The sequence below is a fragment of the Psammomys obesus genome, unplaced genomic scaffold (genome assembly GCF_907164565.1).
Source record: "Psammomys obesus unplaced genomic scaffold, mPsaObe1.curated_primary_1811, whole genome shotgun sequence".
Lineage (NCBI taxonomy): Eukaryota > Metazoa > Chordata > Mammalia > Rodentia > Muridae > Psammomys > Psammomys obesus.
In genome coordinates, this window is record NW_026586662.1 from 2,603,415 (window position 1) to 2,625,404 (window position 21,990).

A 21,990-nucleotide genomic window follows, 5' to 3' on the forward strand; every position below is an offset into this window, starting at 1 on the left:
CCCTGGGCCACATCCATGCCAGACCAAAGTTCTCTGCACTGCAGCACTGTACAAACTGCATCCTCTTAGAAGCACAGTTGCCTTTGCCCATTGGCCCTTTAAACATTCCACACATTTTGTACTAATAGACACTGTTTTTAGCTGATCCTCTTAGAATACTTTGCAGATATGCTGTTTCTCCTAAATATCATAATATGACTTTCTTAAGAGCACTCTTCTCTAAATTCAATACCAGTATCAGATGGTTAACATAATTCCTTAGCTTTACCTACCGTTACATTCTGGATTTCCATGACTCCTCAGCAGTGTTTTAGAGCTTCGTTTTAGCTGCCAAGGGGTCTAGTGCTCTATCAAGATGAACCCTGCCTTTGTGTGTTAGTGTCCTCCATGCTTTTTGTTGTGTGCTGTCTTCTCAAACATTAGGCTAGCTCTTTTACATGTCCCATATTCTAGATTTGTCTTACTTATATTTAAGCTATACAATGTTTTAATGGTTTCTTTAGATATAATTGTGAAGTATGACCAAAAAATAATGAGGCTACAGTATGGCATTTGAGGTGGTAGGTGTGTCTGCATATGACAGTCAGACATAATGTGTATTTTCTGTCACAGCATTCACAGGCAATCTGCACTGTGTATTGACTTGTTTCCCTTAGGAAAAGATGGCTTTTATATAAGGCAAAGAAAGAATTTTTTTTATTTAATGTTTACAAATGAGGTACTTAATATATTTGCTACAAGTGAAGGAAATAATGTCAAGAATAATTGGTTTAAGTAACACAAAAGATACTTTGAAAGAGAGATTATTTACCTAGCTCCACATACAAAGAGTTAAAAGTAGATCTGGAAATGAGAGTGACACATCTTAGGGTCTTTCTGAGTATAAATTCTGTGATTTTTCGTTCTCTGTTGAATATTTTACTTCTAGCTTAAACACAAATCATAGGTAGGATGATAAAAGGATGGCTAAGTGGACAGACAGTTGTTAAACTGGGGATCGTTCAGTTACCTAATGACATTATTAACCCAAATGCTAGATGGATAGTGATACAGAAGTAATCCCATTGCACCTATGGGAGATGGGAGACAGACATTCTGTCACACAGGCCAGCTAGCCTGGCCTGGTATACAGAGCAGGAAAACAGCAAAGAAATCCTGTTTGAATCAAGATGCAAGGCGAGGTCTGACTCCCACGAGGTTATCATAACTCCTCTGCTATGATATGTTCAGTCATGGTCACACGTGAATGCAAACACACACACAATCTTGACATTTCAAAGCTGGAGATTTGTAAAGAAATTATTCTCCTTACTTTAAACCTTTCATTTAAACCTCATGAAATAAACCTGGAAAACTTAAAAATATCTGAGATAATGACAAAAGGAATAGAATTTTCTGTCTTGAATCTGGTTCATATAAGTTCTGATGTTGCATGATTTCTGTGGTCCAAGCAGATAATGATGAAAGGGTGAAACTTAATTGGGACCAAAAGGAAAAGTGAGTGCAAGGCGAATTTCATTAGAAAGAGTTGTATGGAGACCTAACATGAATGTCGTTCCTAAAGTTAGACACGTGGTCGGTCCACTGCTAAGGTGCTCGGTTTTGACCAGAACAACTGTTTGCTGTGCCAGTCATGTATTTGATCTAAGTGTAATAACCTGAAATGAAAGTTTGCCTAAAATACCTATGATGGTAAGGAAAGTTTGAAGTCATTGCCAAGCTGCTTTTATTAATGGACAGCTGAAGAGGATATCACTTGTCTGGCGATTTCCTTAAAGGAACAATACTTCTGAATGTGTAAGAGACAGCATACATTTTTCAATTTTAATTAGTTGTATAGCTTTTACAGATCACACAGTGTCTACATCTTCAAGTTTCTTTTGATACTTCATATAGGTTCTAATTAATTCAAAATGTGTGAATTATTGCTTGAAATTGAGCAGAGTTTACATTGTATTAGTTGGTGATGAATTTAAATACTAGGGATTTCAGAGGCAGGCATGTAGTTCATCTCTGGGGCCAAGCCAACTAAAGATCTCAAATGACAGATTTTTTACAGAAAACAAAGAGATGATGAACCCTCTGACAGGCTGTGGCCAGGGTCAGTAGGAACCTGTGCTCCTGGACTGTCTGTGGACACAGAGACCCAGAGCCGCTACCTCTTTCCCAGTAGAGCCATTGCCTCTCTGTGGAGTACAGTGACTTCTGTGCAGTGAGACTGCTGAAAGGGATAGCAGGGCCTGAGTTGCTGTGAAGTCAGTATCTCTTCTCCCTTCTTAACCCTTCCTGAGGAAGGCGGTTATCCATCTCTTCAAAGCACATCCTGTGGAGCTCTGTGTTCTTGAGAGTGATTGATTAGCTCTTAGGTACTTAGGTAGAATAAACAATGTGTTACAGGCTTTTTCATGCTAGTCTTTTACTTAACTAGTGTCTTTCTCACCTTTGCTTAAATAGTACATGCTGGTTTAATTTAAGTTTTCTTACCATTTAGATCAATAAGTTTCTTGCTTTTCCTTTGGCTCACTGATGTAATGCATATATGTGTAATATGTCTATGGCTAAAGTTTATTTTATTTTACATTTTAGGATTACTAAAGTCTGACAAGACCAATTCTGTAGAGTCTCTTCCAGAATATTTGACCTCAGACTCTGAAGGAAGCTATGCAGGAGTGGGTAGTCCCAGAGACTTGCAGTCGCCTGATTTGACAGCAGGATTCCATTTGGATAAGGTTGAGGTTGGTCTGAAAGCCTTGTTTCCCCACCTTCATGTGTGGATGTGTCTGCATTTTACTTTAGTTTTCATTATATTTTCTTAAACTTTGAAATACTCTCTTGGTGTTAATAGAAAATAAAATTAATATATATATAAGGTTAGGTTTTCTTTTTTCCCGAGTTGTATAATTTTTCTAATTTTAGACATTTTAATGAAGTTTTGAATCCTTTATGAACTTTATTTCTAATCCTTTTGTAAGTAAAATATATTGATGCTAAATATGTATAATATAGTATTATTGAATAGACATATTGAAAAGTATATTTGCAGCCTAATTACAGAAGTATTTCAGGAAGTGCCTGTTAAAATGGGATAAAATTTATCAGAGACAAATGACTTTGAAATAAGCCTAGTTTGAAATTCTGTGATCTCTTTCTTTCATGGTGGAACACAACCAGCCAGAAAGCTGTTCACTGGGCTGGCTGGGTGAGTGACTTTAGCTGCAGTGCCTCTCCTCTGCTTAGCTCTGAGGAGGCTTCGGTAGACACCCTTTACTACCTGTTCCACAGTTGTGTCCACAGGGAGGAAAATAGGCACATTTTTAAAACTGAATCTTTTTCTGCAACCTTTGCCAAATTCACAAAACATTGAAACCTTTCTTCCTCCCTTCCTTCCTTCCTTCCTTCCTTCCTTCCTTCCTTCCTTCCTTCCTTCCTTCCGGTGTGCACATGTTTGTTCTTTGTTCTTGTTTTTTGAGATATGGCTTCTCTTTGTAGCCCTGGCTGTACTGGAACTCAGCTGTAGACCAGGCTGGCCTCCAACTCAGACATCCACCTGCCTCTGCCTCCCAAGTGCTGGGATTAAAGGCATGAAGCACCATCACCCGCATTTACACCCAGGAATTTTTTGAGACTATACATTTATTCTTCTTACAAAGTATTCAAATTTAATACAGAGGTTTGGGGAAAATTATTGTTTTCATAAGGTTAATCTGAAGGACAGTTGAGGTGTAAGCGAGGCAGAAGGTTTGTAGTGAATGTGAGAACAGAAGAATCTGCCCTCACATTACACACACTATTTAAAATCTTCCTGAGCCTTTTGTACTAGCAGTGACCTTAGGGCCCCTCTGAAGTGGCATTATTACTTTACTTCCATTTTATTTAAAATATCATATCATAGAGTGGATTATAAGATACTTTTACCAAATTTTGATATCTAAAGCTAACTTCTAAAATATGGATTTTAATATTACTGCTTCATCTCTTGTATATACTACTTTTATTTTTATTTTTGCTTGCCATTTTTCTAAGTAGAAGTTTAACGTGTGCATTTACTTTCCTGTGTCCACAGCAGCTAGCTGGTAGTAAGTGGTGCAGGTGGGAGCTTGAGCTGGGGGTGTGGAGACACAGGAGTTGAAAGTGCTTTCTGCTTGGGTGCCAGTGACTATCGTCTCCATGCTACTGAGGTAGGTGCCTGCTGTTAGTACTCAGGTGTCCTTTCTTTCACAGGGAAGATCTAAGCTGTATGTGAACGGAACTCCTCCTGTATGTACTAGGGAAGAGTTAAAACCATGGGAAAGATCACCAACAACTAAGTCTGCTCCCCAGTTCATCCCCACTAACAGAGTGGACCCTGCAGGCGCTTCCAGTTGGGCTGCTGGCTCTTGCAGGTAGGATTTTTTATTCTTTATTTATTTCAATTGAAAATATTTTTTTCTAATATATTCTGGTTATAGTTTCCCCTTTCTTATCTCCTCCCAGATCCTCCCCACATCCTTACTCATCCAACTCCATGCCTGCCTTATTTCCTTTTTTTAATTTTAGTTTTATTATTAGTTACATTTTATTAACTCTGTATCCCAGCTGTATCCCGCTCCCTCATTCCCTCCCAATCGCACCTTCCCTCCCTCATCTCCTCCCTGTCCCTTTCCAAGTCCACTGGTAGGGGAGGACCTCCTCCCCTTTCATCTGACCCTGTTTTATCACATATCTTCAGGACTGGCTGCAAAGTCCACCTCTGTGACCTAGCAGGACTGCTCCTCCCTTGAGGGGTGGGAAGGGCAAAGAGCCTGCCATTGAGTTCCTGTCAGAAATAGTCCCTGTTCCACTTACTAGGAAAACCCACTTGGATACTGAGCTACCATGGGCTATATCCAAACAGAGGTTCTAGATTATATCTATGCATGGTCCTTGATGGAGAATCAGTCTGAGAAAAGACCCCTGTGCCCAGATATATTTGGTCTTTGTGGAGCTCCACGTCATACTAACTCCCCCTTCTTTCATATGATTCCCTGTACTCTGCTGAAGGGGTTTGGTTATGAGTCTTAGTATCTGCTTTGCTACACTGCTAGGTAGAGTCTTTCTTTAGAAAACAAACAGGCAAAAAAACAACTCTCCAGAATTAAAAAAAAGAAAAACCACAGGAAATGCACATACAAATACAATACCCAGACACAAATATTCACACACATATACCCCAAGCCAATGAAAACACAAAATTGGAAACCGTAATATATAAGCAAAATACCTGTAAGATTTTAAAAAAAAAAAAAAAGCAATTTGAGACAAAACATCTACAAAAATACTATTGAGTTCATTTTGTATTGGCCATCTACTTCTGGGAATTACCCTTAAGAGTACTTTGTATTTTCAAAGCAACTTCATTGGCAAAACCTAATTTTTCCTTTGTAAGCAGTTTGGAGATGCACGTGGGTTAAGGATGGGAGCTCATATCCACTTCTCCCTCTCAGTGCTGGGACCCCATCTGGCTTAGACCTGGGCACACCCTCTGCATGCTGCCACAGTCTCTGAATTCATCTGTGCATCAGTTCTCTTGTGTCTAGAATACACTGTTTCCTTAATATTCTCCATGCCCTCGAGCTCTTAAAAGATCTCTGCCTCCTCTCCCTCATAGTTCTCACAGCCCTGAGGGGAGAGTGGTTTGATTATGACACTTAAGACTGTGTTCCAGAGTCTCTCCTTTCTGCACATTGTCCAATTTTGGGTTTCTGTATTTGTTCTACTACAGGGGAAGCTTCTCTGATGATGGCTGAGTGAGAAACTGATCTTTGGGTATAGCAGAATGTCATTAGGAGTCATTTTTTTGCTCTTTTCATTTAGCAGAATAGTAGCATTTGGCTTTTTTCCTAGACCTGTGATCTCTCTAGTTTAATGTTTTTAGCCACTCAAGCAATGTCGGGCATGGGTTCCATCTCATGGAGTTGGCCTTAAGTCCTGTTAGGTAGTTGTAATGGAGGACAGGTAAGAGAGTAAAAGTTGCTTACCTGAGCCCAGCCTGGTGTGGCCACTCCAGCGGGTAGGATTTTCACTTTGTTCTCTATGTCTGAAAGATTGCTGTGCATTTTTAGCCAAGTGAATATTTTTGATGAAGAATACTAATTTATGTTAATACACAGAAATTACTTGTATAAAAATTAATAACCAGCTATGGTAGGCCCTTCCTTCCTCAAGGCATGATTCATTGCAATATCATCAGTGACGCATAATTTGTGTGAATACTTAGAACCATCTTTTAATTGTTTTGATAAACATTTAAAGAATAGCTGGTGTAAAGCAGTAAGACTGGCTTCCTGTTTGGTTCAGCATTGCTAAGCACTACATTCACGAAGTGCTTAGCAGTCACATGATTCTCAGTGTTAGTGTATGCACCAGCATTTCTACGTTCATGTGATGTGTTGCCTACAGAGAATAGTGAATAAACTTTTTTATGGGAATTTTTACTACTGATATTTTATAATTATTTTTAAAATTTATATTGTTATTCTTTCAAGAATTTCATACACATCATTCCAACTGTTCCCCACCAACTCCTGTCTCCCACCCTCAAATTCATGACCTCTTCATTTATAATCATTATTGCTTCATATTTATATGTATGTTCACACACACATACTCCATTTAATGTGCCTCATTTGTACGTGTGGTTAGAGCTGACCACTTGAGATTGGATAACCAGTCAGGGAGCTTGCCACTAGAGGAAACCTATTCTCTTTCTCTCAGCTACCATCCATTTGCCTGCCACTCTTCATCTGTGGGAGGGGCTTTCTGAAAGTTCCTCTGTCTACACTGTCATGTCTCCTGGCAGTGTCATTACGTAGGCCCTGCTTAAGACAACCTCATCGTTAAGATTTCACAGGTGCAGCTTCTCTTCCATGTCTTAAAACATCTAGCATCATTAGAGTGCGAATTATTCTTATTTATAGCATAGATTTCACTCGTATCAGGACCCTCATTGGGGTCTCCAGTGTTGTTGAAAACCTCATATTTTCTGAAAAGTGCATCTCTTTGTTAGTAATAACTGGTAATAAGAATTTTGTTTTTAAAAAAATGAAATGTGTTTTTTTTAATTCATTTATCTGAAAGGATAGACTTTAATTAGAATCTTAGTGGGTTCTTTTACCTAATTTAGATGACCCAGGACTCCTTCTGTTGTTGGCTTTTTGTTTCTCTGGTAGAATAATTTCAGGTTATCACTCACCTTGCAGAGCTTTAAAGTATTTAGTGTTCATATATTCCTCTGTGGGAGTAGCAGCCATTCAAAATACCTCTTTTGAGGTTGACTGAAGCCAACAAAAGTGAATTTAATTATTACTTAGACTATAAAGTAGTTATCATCAGTCTTACATATAATTACAGGTTCAGTTACGTTTGGTGTTGGACATTATAGATAACGAATGCTGTATTACTTTATTTTTATTTTTATGTCTTTTAGTCCTGTGAGTCCTCCTGTTGTGGATCTCAGAACCATCATGGAAAAAGAAGAAAGCAAGCAAAAAAATGGCGCAGCACCAAAGACAAACTTAGGGTTGGTTAAAAAAAAGTTCAGACCATGTTGTATTGTATTTCTGTCCTACAGAACTGGACCGATATACTGGCGCTTTGCTGTAACTTCCGTGCATTTGCTATAATAATTATAAGCCCTCTATAGGTAGCAGCCTCTGTACTGTTTGCTAGGTGTGCACTAGTGCACAAGACATGCTGGAGCACAGTCGTGCTGAGGTGGTTGTGGTGATTGTTGTGATGATTTATTTCTAAGATGTGCACAAGACTTAATTAACTGTTTTTTTGTTTTGTTTTGTTTTTTAAAGTCCACTATTCTGGGGGCTCAGGTTTAACCACTGATCATCAACAGTATAAATTGATATTCTAACCATAGAAACGTGATAGGAAACGTGACGATGACTTTGATTAAGCAGAGATTAATGCTGAGTGGCTCAATTTTGTTTCTAGTATAATGATTTAAGAAACTAAGATTTCTCAGAAGCCAGTAGAAATAATTGGTTTACTCTTACATTTTTAGAAAAATTATTTCTCATGGAATCAAACTTTCCCAGAAGCAACGGAAAATGATTGCATTGAGCACCAAAGAAAACAATTCAGGAACAAACAGCATGGAACCAATTCTAACAGCTCCTTCAAAGTCCCCCAAGCCAGTGAATGCATGGTATGCTCCCGTCGTTCAAATTACAGAGCTCTTGCTTTCACTTCTGAGGCTCCCCTGCATGTGTTTCTAAAGTATTTTTAAACATTTCATTTTCCCTGTTGGTTTTTAAGTTAAACATTGAAACTTTGCAGTACATGCTAGATTTGTTGTCGTGGTATCGTTGGACTGGGAGGAGGGGAAAATGAGGCCAAGCACAGCTGGGGCCAAAAAGGATCCGGAGTGGTGACCCAAGACTGTGTCAGAGACTGGGGTTGGGAAGGACAAAGGAACAAGTGAAGAAATGCACCTACTTTGCATGTGCTGAACTGATTGAAGACAGGCAAACATGAATGACAGACCAATTCGAATAGCAAAGCATGGGAAGAAGTGCTGCAGAGGGGCCAGGGACTCCTCAGGCCTATTAGTCACATTAGCAGACCTGCGGATCACATGATTTCTGAGAAGCCAGCTCTCTGGCGAGGAAACAGGAGCTTAACTGACTTTCTCTATGGAGTTGAGAAGTCCCAAGCTTGATTTGTGTAGGGAGCGACCCCACGCCTGCTGTGCTCTCTGAGAGAAGTATGGGAAGCGCTCTACCGTCCCTCGCCTGGCTTGGTGACCCACAAGTACAGACTTAAAAAAAAAGAAAACACCTTTGTTTTATTATAATTTCATATGTATTAACAGACATCGTGGTTTCAAAAGTGTGGATTTACTTTTTACTTTTGGATACTATTCTTGCCATTGTGTAGTTTCTGTTGAAAGGAGATTTAGTGTCATTTTAAAATAAGGACTGAATACACTAAAATTTTATAGAAGTAATCTCGATGTTCAGTGTTCCGATCCCTGGGTCCTTCTGCAGGCGCCCTTACTTGTCTGGCGCAGTGCCGTTGAAACTGCTTTCATTTGTCTGAGCAATGCCGCTGACTTTGTTTCATCGTGGAGCTTGTGCCATCAGTCTTCTCATCCAGGCCATATTACTAGGAATCATCCAAAGATGAGTTGTGTAAAATGTTGCTCTTGCTGCCTTCCAGCTTCCCTTTGTGGAAACTCAGGTCATAATGCTTGGAACGTTTAAGAGAAAGGTACATGGATAGTGGGAAGGGCCAGGAAGAGACAGGAGGACCCTCTGTCTCATAGGATTCCAGGGCATTCTGGGAGTGTTCATGCCTGTCTCTGTTTCTGAAAATGAGGGATTTTGTTGTTGTTGGTTTTCCTCCCACCATCAAAAATGCAAATTATTTTGAAGAAAACAGCAAACAGTTGATTTTGTTCTGTCGCCTTGTAGAACTGAGTCAGTGCCTACGAAAACCACCAGGAGGTGTGAAGTGTAGTCAGTGAGAAAGGAAGCAAAGGAACAGGAATTGGGAAAACCCAGCCAAGAGATGTTGAAGATTTGAAGTGGGTCTGATACTGCAGTGAGGTGTTTTCTCACACAGGCATGGATGACCATTTTAGATGTTTGTTGTAGTCTGAGAAAAGAAGGTAAATACTTGAGGATACTTTGAGCTTAATAATGTGGATTTCACTTTGTCATCAGTTGGCTTACTTTAAAAACCAGCAGCAAACAAGGGAGTTTCAGGCTTTTTCCTGGCAATACGTTTCTTGGCACCTATGTTCTGTGGTCTGCCTTGTTTGCTGTGGTGCCATTTGGCCTTTTTATAATGTTCAGGATGCTGATACTGTGGTAGATCCATCTGTTCTGTAATGTTTCTCCCATTTGGTATGTGTGCAGTAGAAATCTATTTACACACACTGTAAGAAAGTACATATCATCATTACTTCTAATAACTAAGTATTGATACAGTCTTGTAATCTGTTATTATTGAATGGCTAAATATTTTTTAAAGTGAAATACTACAGAGTACTGAAAGGTAATATTACTAAAAGTAACCATGAATCTTAGCAATATATTGATAAAGGAAGTCCAAAAATATCATAATATGTGAGTCATTCATAAAATATTAAAGTTAGCACTTGATTGACATTGCTGTTTGCTTGAGTGATCTCTGCTGCTGTGGTTCATTTTTATGTCTTGTTGTAATAGTTTATTGCTTATTTTGCTTTTATGCTTCAGTTGGAAATTATGTAACTGTCCCTTTGGGACCCCTCATATGTTGGTACTCTGTCTGGTGTTTTTTCCCTCATCTCCAGAGACTTTGTTTTCTAATGAGCTTCCACTGATGAGGTCTGTGTATTTAGGTGCTGGCATTCTGGAAGCTGATTGGGATAAGGAGGTTACCCTGGCACTCTGTTCTCAACATTTATTGTAGATTTTTCACATGCTCTACCATTTCAAATGTAGACTTGGTGCATAGCACACAGCTTATTCCTCTTTTCCGTTTGACTTGTGACTTCAGCTTTGACTTGCGCCTTCCTTGTAGGTGGTATCTAGCCCCCCCAGCCACACAGAAGGTCTGGTCCTGAGAGTGTCTCCAGCAGGCAGAAGTTAGTGCGGGCCCTTTCCGTATGGTCGATCCAGTTTCTGTCTTCTTGTGCCCCCACCCCAGCTGTCCCTGTAGCTGTCTGCTGATACAAAATCATGCTGGCCTCAGGCTGCTATGTGGACTTACCTCTTTTTTCTGATTACTTTCTGTTCACTTTCTATGGGATTTTAAGGAAAAGCAATCAAGTATTTGTCACCTTAGATTTTGATGTTCAAATTTACTGAACTCTTTTCTCTGGTCATTAGCAGCATGAACTGAGCTCCATGTGGATGGCACTGTCTTCCTAAAATGCAAAGGGAATCAATTGCTCATTAAGGAAATTCTAGGAATATGGGGAGCTGTCATTAAGTTTGGCAGAAACACCTTTGAAAAATAATTATGCCATGATCAAATATAAATGATATTTATTATATACTCTTTATGAAAGCAACTTAAAAACTTAAGAGCAAACAAATGATTAATTTTATATATCTTAAGATAGCAAGACAATTTATTCAGCTGACCAAATACCAACTTATTTTGACTTCAAGATGGAAGCAGTCTCTGAATTAATTTTATTAATGATTAAAAACAAATTGTTTATGCTTAATGTTCTTTTATCACTTTAGGCTCAACTATATTTTCATCTTAAATATTTATTCTTTCTTTAGTGCTAGAGATTGAACCGAGGGCCTTAGGACTGCAAAGCAAGCGCTCTGCCACTGAGCTATATTCCAGCACTGTTTTTGGAGCCTCCAAACTGCTTTTTTGTGAAATTCCTTAGGATCCATATGTTACTTTTATTTATACTCTTTAAACACTAAACTGATAATTTATAAGGATGTGCATATATGTATATTTGTGTAGATTCCTATTTAGAGTAATATTCATAATATATTAACATAATGGGCTGTGAGGTTATCTGCATTTTATCTTATGTCACTGGTACAGACAAGAAAGTACTTGTTAGAAATTTAAAGAATACATTATATAAAATAGTTAATGGTCAGTTTTTAGGAGCTTTGAGGCATGTTGAGTATAAATGGAAATACATTATTAGTTGTTGAATGATTTTTCTTTCTTGAATTTATGTATAAAGCTTAAACTGAGCTTGAGACCAAAAAAAGAGAATATAAGATGCTGCTTTTGTTATATTGTAATTATTAGTTCTATATAGAACACATACTTAAAATAGTACAGTTAATCACATTATTCATTATAATACATAATTTTATTTTTAAATTAGACACATGTGCAGTGAAAACGCATGAGTAATGTACAGTGACTACTGCTGAGATACCATCCTTTATACATACTAATTGAAAAATAATTGGCAGAGTTTAAATTACATTCTAGTTTTAAAAAGTAGAAAATAAATCTAAAATTAGCATTTTAATTTGTAAGCTATCTTTATAGAAGGTATTTGTGATGTAGTGATTTTTTAAGTTACTTATATTTCATTATCTGCAGAATCACCTAATAAAAATTTAGGTTTGTAGATGTTTTTATATTTTTCATTATATTAATATTAAATGTGCAGTTAATGAAAGCACAAATGAGCCTGCTAAGTTTTACACCATGATTATGGTAGTGTTTTTACTAGTCTATTCACATACACAAACACTAACTCTATATCCTTTCCCAAGATATAGTTGTACTCTTGCTACCTACAATTAGGTGTAGCCATGGAAAATACTAAATATAATGAGGTTTTATATTAGAATTAAGCTCTAGCCAGTTGAATTTTGAAACTAATGAAAAACATTAAGTGTATGTGGGATCTGGGCACTTTTTATTTTCAATGTTTTACTTGGAGAAATATGTCTTTCACTATCATCTTGTGGAAAATGTATGGTCTTTGTGGCCTGGCTTGGTATCTGAATGTAAATTCTTTTGAGCTAGCTTATATAAAATAATTGGAGTTATTTAACCTTTTTGACCTAGAAATTTTATTCATTAAAGTTGCTGAGGCTAAGGAATAAAATCCTGAGTAATATTTGCATGGATATAAATGTCTGCAAATATTTCTCTATAAAGTTTCTGTGGCTTCAGGATTGAAAATAGCCAAAGCCCAAGTTCGGAAAGTAGAGTTGTGGGAAACGAGACACTGTTTTAAGTCTGGGCATACCCAATGGAAAGGGCTTTAAGGGCTTGCTAGACTGTCTGCCGAATTAGCTACTTTATAGGTGGTTACTGTGCACAGCTAATGAGTGTGAACTTAAGATATTCTGTAACTGTTGGGTATACGGCCACTTAATTTTGGGTTAAAGATTATAAATAAATAAATAAATAAATAAATAAATAAATAAATAAATAAATATTTCCCTATAGTATGTAAATTCTCACAGTTTTTTCCACTGGGTTGATTATAGAAGTTCCTCATTACCTTTGTAATTCCCATGGTACATTGTATTATCTATTGTTCCATAATACATTTTCCCTACAAAGCAGCTTCAGTGTTTATTGTCTGGTTTCAGGGATCTTGGCTAGGTGCCTCTGGCTCCTATCTAACAGAGTCAAGGCCTGTTAATGGCTTCAAAGCTTTTCTTGGAGATGTAGGGGAGATTGACATGTTTCTTTTTCTTGGCGTGTCAAAGATTTCTTTATGCTGCTTTCCTGGTCTCCCTTGTTTCTGAAACAGTCTAGCCATATGATCATATTGTGATGAATTTCTGGGTCTGCTCTCATGATACCTCTCTCCCCTGACACACACAAACACCAGTTCTGTTCTTGGAATCAAACTTGAGGACTCTTGCATGGTAGGCAGTCAAGTGTGCTGGGCCCCAGCTTTTTCTTTTGTCTATAATTTAAAGCAAAGTTTTAGTTTCCCTAGGGCATTTTTCTTTGCATTTGTCTTTGAGTTTGCTAATATTTTGTAATCTTTAAATTTATGTTTCCTCTCAATTGTGGAAAGATTTTGTGGAAAATGTTTGATTTACATTCTTCTCTTTTGTCTGCTGGTTCTGGTTTTCTAGTTATATATGGTGGCCATTAACTGTCTCGTAACTCACCACGGCTGACTTAAATTAATGTCAGTCATCTGTCTGTTCTTCACAGTCAACAATTCCAGTTCGTTTATCTCCTTATTGACTTTCAGTCTGCAAGTCCATTCAAGTAAACTGTTTTTAAACATTGTGTTTTAGTTTTGAAATGCCATTGTTATTTTTTTTATTTCTTTTTCTCTGCTGAGTTATTTATATGTCATTTAATTCATTTTTGTCTGAGTTTCTTTCTTTTTTCATTATTATTCTCTCATAAATATCTCCTCCCTCCATAGCCTCCCTCCCCTGCCTCTATCCACTCCTCCTTCACAGTTAGGGTTTCTATTGCTGTGATAAAACACCATGACCAAACACTATTTGGGGAAGAACGGGCTTATTTCTTCTTACCATTCTCCATCACAGTGTATCATTGAGGGAAGTCTGGGGAGGACCTTAAGACATGGACAGAAGCAGAAGCCATGGGGGGATGCTGCTCATTGGCTTGCTCAGCCTGCTTATTTATACAACCCAGGGCCACTGCGCAGGGTTGGCATCACCCACAGTGGGCTGCACCTCCCACATCAGTCATCAACAGTGAAGTGCCACAGACTTGCCTATCCAGGTCAGTCTTATGGAGGCATTTTCTCAATTAAAAATCCCTCTAGCTTGTGTTGAGTTGACAAAAAGCTAACCAGCACACCTGCCAAACATATTTTTTCTTATTTGTTGCACAACTATAATGGCTATGTTAGTATTGTTGCTAATTTTAACATCTAGAGTCTATCTTTAGCCTTGGTATGTAGTAATTCCTTTTTCTTACAGCATAATTTTCATTATTGATTTGAAATCAATAAACTTCAACAACATGGGAAATTTAATTAAGTCACTGCAGAAATTTTAATGTATACCCTCCTATTTTTTGCATATACTTTGAATAGCCATTTAATGGATGTGTTTTCATGTGTCTTTTTTTACATTTGCTTTCTTTTGCTGTGTTAAATCAATGAGCAAACCCAACTTGGGGAGGAAAGGGTTTATTTGGTTTATATATCCCAGGTCACAGACTGTTATCGAGGGAAGTCAGAACAGGAACCTGGAGGCAGACACTGAAGTAGAAGCCAAGGCAGAAAGCTGCTTATTGGCATCATCCCCATGATTTAGGACTACCTGCCCAGGATAGTCCAACAGTGGGCTGGAGCCTCCTGTATCAATTTTTAATCAAGAAAACTCCTCATAGATTTTTACAGGCCAACCTGATTGGAGACACTTTGTCAGATGAAGTTCTCTCTTTTCAGATGACCTTAGCCTATATCAAGTTCACAAAAAATAATTAGTATACCATGCCCTGTCCAATCATGCACACTGAAGTTCTGTTGGAATAGACAGTTATAGGATATAAAAGAGAAAAGAAATATCTATGACGCTGGTGTATTTTAAAATGTTTTGTTGAAAAAAAATCTACAAAATCAGTTCTTACATTTTTTTTCTGTTCTTTGACAGTTTCACTGTAATGTCCCTTTGCTAAGTGTTTTTAACATGATCTTTGCTTTCTTCTTCAGGGCATCTCTGAATTCACCTTCATCCAAGTCATTCCGGGATTTTTTACTAGAAGAAAAAAAACCTGTTACTGGTCATGGTTCAGGAGATCATGTCAAAAAAGTTTGTTTTAAAGGAGTTGAAAACTCTCAGGCCCTAAATGTCATGAGGTAATAAATTTAAAAGTAATGTATTTTCTACTTTAAACTATTTTGTGGTGGTTTCATGTTCTGAAATGATGTTAAAAATATACAAGGCAGATATTATAGCTTCTTGTACATTTAAGATTAAAGTTAACAAGTCCATTTCCTCTTTTTTATCTTTTCTTTTGGTAACAGTTATGGAGATATTTGCTTGTAATAAATGGCATATCTAAGCCACAGTTTTAAATTTTGGAATACAACTACACCCATGACATGGTCATATACTCAGAGGAGTGAATATAATCACTGCTCCCAAAATCCTCTTCATGCCTCCTTTCCCTGTCATGTCCCATTGATTTTTAACATCACAGATCTTGTACATTCTTGCATTTCATACCAGTGAGACCATAAAATCGGACCTTTACTATAATTACTTTGGAACTTATCCATCTTCTTATGTATCAACTTGTTGATTCCACTTACTTGTTGAAGAATGTCTACCACAGTCTACCTCCACATGTCTGTTATTGAATTTTGGGTGTTTCTGTTTCTAACTGATGTTATTTTATTTATTCATTTAGTTCTCATTTTTTGAGTCAGCATCTCATAGTGCATGCTAGCCTGGGACTTCTTTGGTGTCTTAACCTTGGGCCCCTTCAGCCTTAGCTTCCAATGTGCTGGATTACAAGTATGTACTACCTAACTCAACTATTATAGGTATTTTTATACTGTTTATTCAGAGATGCTTTCTATTTTAAATGCCTACATGATGCATGAAAATCTGTCCATAATTTATTAGAAGCATTTTAATTAATTTTTCAATATGGCATATAATTTTTTCTTTTTTTGAGAGAGGGTTTTCTGTGGTCCAGCCTGGCTGGCCTTGAACTTACTATGTAACTGAAGATGACCTTGAACTCCTGAAATTCCTTCTTTTAAGCTCCTACAGGCCTGTGCTGTCAGACTTCTTAATTTATATTAACTTTTTTTTTTTTTTTGCAAACGAATATTCCTGATTGCTAGAAGGCCAGTGATGGTTGGACTCACATGCTCATCTTCCCCAGAATGTGCCCACGGCGTTGATAGTGAGAGAGAAAAGAAATAATGTCAACTGTGGCCAGATGAATGTTTTATATAATAACAAGCACTTTATTTCTGATTCTGGTTGTTAATTTTTTTTTCTTTCCAATAAATCCATTTTTAAGAAGTCCTGCTAGGTGTGGTGACTCACACCTGCCATCTTACTGTTTGAGTGGCTGAGGGAGGGTTGCCGTGAATGCCAGCCTGGGCTTCCTAGCGAGTTCTAAGGCAGTCTGTGTCTCATTCAAACACGTCAGCAACAGCAGAAATGTTCTGTTCAATTTCAATACATCAGGCAGATTATCTGATTAAAACAATAGAGCCCCAGAGGTGTTTAACCTCTGCTTCCCCTTCCGTGGAGACTGGGGAACTATCAGTGGCTTCCAACAGCATTTGTGTCTGAACTTCTAGTATATGTGAAGTGTTTAGAGACATTTCTTTTTGTTTTTGTTGTTGCTGTTGATACTGTGGTTGGTTTTCTTACTGCACACAGGTACATTTAGAAGCACCGTTTTTGAGTGATTTTTGTTGCAGTACAGAAACTTAGACTCAGAAGGATCAGGTTACCATCTCCCTAGCTTTTCAAATAATTTTAGAAGAAGAATGCTCTTTTAAATTGAACTCAAATATAGAAAACAAGCCTACTCACATATAAATTTTCAGGTTAAAATCTTAATGTTTCTTACTTTTTTTATTATCTCTTTCTGCTTCAGAAGCTGTTATCATTAATTGATCCTTTCAGTTCTTGTACAGATTCAACTTTTTCTCGTGCACTAGATTTTTCTCCTTCTGTGTTCTTGTTTGCTGAAGTATTTTCATCCAGTCTGGGTGGAATAATGAATCTCCCACTCTTCTTCCAAGTTTTATTCTAGTCATTATCCTACCCTTGCCAGCCTTGCCCCACTGCACGGCCAGATCTCTTATATGAGCTGTCAGTTACCACTTTATGTCTCTCTAGAGTCTGTTCCGTGTTTAACCTAGAGCAGCCTGGCTAATCTTAATAGTGCCCTACTATGGGACTGTTTATACCAGAACTGCATTGTGGCTCATTTTCTTATTTTATTTTCTCTGCTATATACTATGTATATCATGAGCATTAGCATAGATTCTGTTATACTACAGACTACTTTCGTGTATGATCTGAGCTTCAGATTCATTTGTCTTCTTGGCCTTTCCATCTTGTTTAGATCTTCAGAAAGACATCTGACCTTATGCCTGACACCAAAACTGCATGATATTTTCATAATGCTCTCACAAATCGAAGGTTAAACTGTAGATTCATCACAAACACCTCATTGCTCCTGCTCTTCATTCCGTAGTAAGCAGTGCTTGCTAGTCTGTTTAGCTCTTGAGTGTTTAATGCATACACTAAACTTCATACCCAAGGCTCACAGGTCACCATGGCATCTTTGTTTTGTTGTTATTATTGTTTGTTTGTTTGTTTGTTTAATTGGTTTTTTGAGACAGGGTTTTTCTGTGTAGCCTTGGATGTTCTGGACTCACTTAGTAGACCAGGCTGTCCTTGAACTCACAGGGATCTGCCTGCCTCTGCCTCCCTGCACCATGACTTTTTACCCTAGTTATGGGAGTGGTTTCATGCCTAGTCTTCTTTCTTCTTTCCTTCACTACACAGAGCCAGTGTGTTTTCTTTTAAAAATATAAAACTTACTGCCTTTAGAATAAAAGCTAGAACTTTTACTATGGCCTCCAAGCTCTACATAGCCTGGCTTATGTCACCTTCTTTCACTTTGTCTTAGGAAATAATCCCTGTAGTATATTGTCTTTAAGTTTCTTTTGTTCACAACCGTCCCTCTTTCTATTACTTTAACCTTTCGTTGCAACTTTTCACAGTCTATTTAGTTGGGTGTTTTAGAGGTATCATACTTCCTTTACTAAGTCAATTTCTGTTACGTGTTTCTGCTATGCTTCTGAACATGGCTATAGCTGTTGCTAGTGATTCTTTTGTTTGTTTGGAAACAGGATTTTACTGTTTAGTTCTGACTGCCTCAGAATTTGCTGTGTAAACCAGGCTGGTCTCAGCTCACAGAGATCTTCCTGTCTCTGCCTCTGCCTCCCCCAGGGCTGAGATTAAAGGTGTGGGCAACCATGCCTGGCAGTAGTGATTGTCTGATGTATGTGTGCTGTTTTCATATCAACACAGTTACTGCAAGGGTGATGTTTCTCTTTGCTACTCATTGCACACACATGCTTAAAATGGGCATTTAATGAGTATTTGCTGATTGACTGAATAAATAAATGAATTAAAACTGTAACTTTTTTCAGATAATGTTTGTTTTGAATATAGTAAATTTTATTGGTCGTCTCTGGTGCAAATTTGAAAGTATAAAAATTATGTTTGTTTTTATAGTGTTTTATATTTCAAATGCTAGTGGTGTAGATTGGGATTTTAATTTTCATTGAGTAAGTTGCTATTGGTCATGAAACAGAAAATCTTAAGGATCTGTGGTTTGCTAGTTGGTCACTAGAGTGTGCTGTCATATTGGGACTAAACTGTGAGACGTGCATGCTATGATATGACTGGAAGTTTGACTTGAAAGCTCATGTGTCAGAAGCTTGATAGTTGATGTAGGAACTAATTTTTATATAGATGACTCTCATTAGTAAGGTATTGTAAAAAGTATAGGCTGTTTTTAGTGTTTATTTAATCATAGAAAACATGTAATTCACAAGTAAATTTTTTCTTATTTATTTAAGAAGGACATATGAAACACTGTAGACAAACAAAATACTCACCAGATTATGGGATACCCAGAAGGGCATAGCGTTATACCTACTTCTGTTGGGCATACATAAAAACACAATATGCAGGCTTAGCCCTGAATGGATTTAAGTCTGATTAAACGGGAATATATATACATTATGGCCAAGCAGAGTTAAATGACAGGTAAATGCAACAGCAGAGGTCATGCTAGATTTATAGGAAGATGTATAGGAAGAGCAGAAACTTGAGCTACTGTAGCCTCGATTATCCTGTTCTAATGTGTGATCATGGAAAAAGCAGAGAAATATCACCATTTCTCTTTGATCTTTGTTGTCAAAGGCTTTGGAATGTGGGCTGAGATTTTTAAAGAAGAAATAAACAGCATAAATAAGCAGCTGTAATCAGAAATAATCAGCATAAACAGGAAATAATAGAAGAAAAGCAGGAAGACGGGAATGCTGGTGGTCCTTTGGGGTGGCCTGTAAGGGTCAGGCCTCAGCTGAGGAAAGTACACACCACACATTTTTGTCTTAATTGTAGAAAATGTGACTTAAAAATTATTTTTTGCCCCAAGGCAACAGCAAGTAAAGAAAGGCAGTTTCATCTGGAGGTGTAAAAATGCAAAAGGGAAGGGTTCGTGGTCCTTTTAGTGATTTGTTCCTTGTGTGTTTTTTCATTTTCCTTTCATCTAAATAATTCTGCAGATCTGGACTGGGAAATGTGAGCCATGTTTCTAATCACCATGAAAAATGATTTCTGGAACAAAATTACTAGTATGCTTATATCAGTTCTAATATTAGGTAAATGTTAAAAAATAAAGCTAGTATAATATCTCATAAATAAAAAGATATTGTCTAAGTAAAAATAGCTTAGTTCTTTTAACACCTAAATTTGACAGTACTTGTCAATTAAGCAAAAATCTTTAAAGAATATTTTATATAACCTTTTGGTATATTTCTCTTTTTCAGAAGGCTAAATATATACAGGTTGTATATTAGAATGTATGTTATGTGTCTAGTTTTGTTTTTAGTATCTGAACTTTAATAACTATGTATTATTTGAAAGCTTAGAACTCTTAAAAATTTCCTGTTTTATTTAATAGCTTTCCTGTGTTTTATGATAAAATTTTGACAAACTCCCAGTTGCTTGGATAAAGCAATGATTAGTATAATTATCCATGAAAGATTATCAGTGGAAAGCGTTGTGGGATTACAATCTTATGAGACATGCTTTTGTGATTTTTAACATTTTTGGGTGACTTGCTAGCCAAGCCCTCCGTTGCATTAAATCTACAATCAGACTGATGTTTCAGTGTCACAGTATAGCCATTCCTTGGTGTCACCGTATATGAAATAGGGCTCAATAGCCCTACTGAGGCTTATAACCCTGCTGAGGCTCATTTCTGCTCTCATATATCACAGTCCATCACAAAATACAATTGTTATTCTTAAAGTTTTAGTTTATATCAATTTAATAGACTCTGGGTTTGAAATCTCCTTAGACTGTTAATATAGTTTTGTTAGCTAGTAACATACCATTTTCAATCCCTTATTAGCTAATGTTAACTGTGGAAAATAATAGGTTTCCTTGTGATGTTTCAGTATACAGCTATGGTGTATACTGATCATACCCATGCTCTGTTTTTTATTAACAATTTGTAATTGTTAATTAACAATGTTATTGTTAATTACTATTAATTAACAATAATTAATTGTTATTAATAACTTGTAATTGTTAATTACTGACTTACTGTAGTTATCTAACAATTAAATAATTATCAACTCTACATTCTTTGTGCATCTTTTAGAGTGTCAATGCATTTTTATTGGTTTCCAGAACCACCAGGCTGATTTCCAGTATCTGAAGTGTGATTGCTGAATGAGCTATTCCCATAGGCTTGGGCATTTGAATGTTTGGTCCCCACTTGGTGATACTGTTGGGAAGGCTTAGGAAGTTCAGCAGTGTTAGAGGAGGCATGTCGCTGGAGGCAAGCTTTGAGAATGCCTTCTGCCATTTCCAGTGCTCTCTCTCTGCTTTGTGTTTATGATAGAAGACCGGAGCTCTCAGCTTGATGTGCCACCCACCATGCGTATTGCCCTCACTTTGCCATCATGGACTCTTAAACCTTTAAATCTAGACAAGAGTGTAACATGGTGGAGAACAGTCTATATTCTGATGGGATTAACTTGGACGGAGACCTAATGCAACATCCCTTGGTTAAATCCTTGGGAAGATCTTGCAAGTGAGACCAGGGCTGGAGACCAGAGGCTTGTTGTGGTGTTAGAGCACAATAAAAGGACGAATACAGCCAATAACTTCATGTATCAGTTACTTTTGTATTGCTGTGATAAAATGCTGCAGCCAAGACAGTTTACAAAATGGTTTATTTGGGAGTATGGTTCCAGAAACTTACAGATTGCATCTTCTATAACATTCTGTCAGTCATCTGGAACATACATTGTGGGTACATTAGTTACCCACAAAGTACGAGTGCTAACTGTTCACACAGGCATTTGTACTGCTCATGTACACCCGATTACCATACACAATGATAGGTGAGCATCATTAGAAAAAGAGTGCTCCTTATGATGCTTTCTCTGTGTGGTTCATTTCTCTGTAGATTCCTTTGTTTGCCTGCCCTTCTTAAGCTAGGCTTGACTGCACACAGTCATTTGTCTCCTGAGTCAGGAGCTCATGGCTCTGTTGTATCTGTTAGAAGTTTTACTAATATTACTGAAATCCTTAATCTGAATGTTTGGAATTTGTTTTACAGATGCTCAACTCATGGAACTCCAGTACTGGAAAGCAATCATGTTTCTGATTTCCCACTTCTAGACAGTCCCAAGTAAGCTTAATTGATTACCTGTGGGCCTTGAAGCTGAGCTGGTTCTTCACAGTGACACACACACACACACACACACACACACACACACACACACACACACAC

General features: G+C 37.4%; 1 protein-coding gene across 2 annotated transcripts in view; it reads left to right on the plus strand.

Annotated features, from left to right (window-relative positions):
* The window catches only part of Ibtk (inhibitor of Bruton tyrosine kinase), a 72,090-nt gene that overhangs the window by 48,080 nt on the left and 2,020 nt on the right, over window positions 1-21,990 (plus strand). For both annotated transcript variants that reach the window (XM_055602482.1, XM_055602483.1), the window contains exons 22-27: window positions 2,587-2,735; window positions 4,222-4,382; window positions 7,445-7,537; window positions 8,033-8,176; window positions 15,122-15,268; window positions 21,817-21,888. In XM_055602482.1, coding sequence (XP_055458457.1) covers window positions 2,587-2,735; window positions 4,222-4,382; window positions 7,445-7,537; window positions 8,033-8,176; window positions 15,122-15,268; window positions 21,817-21,888 — 766 coding nt within the window. The remainder of the gene's footprint in view (window positions 1-2,586; window positions 2,736-4,221; window positions 4,383-7,444; window positions 7,538-8,032; window positions 8,177-15,121; window positions 15,269-21,816; window positions 21,889-21,990) is intronic.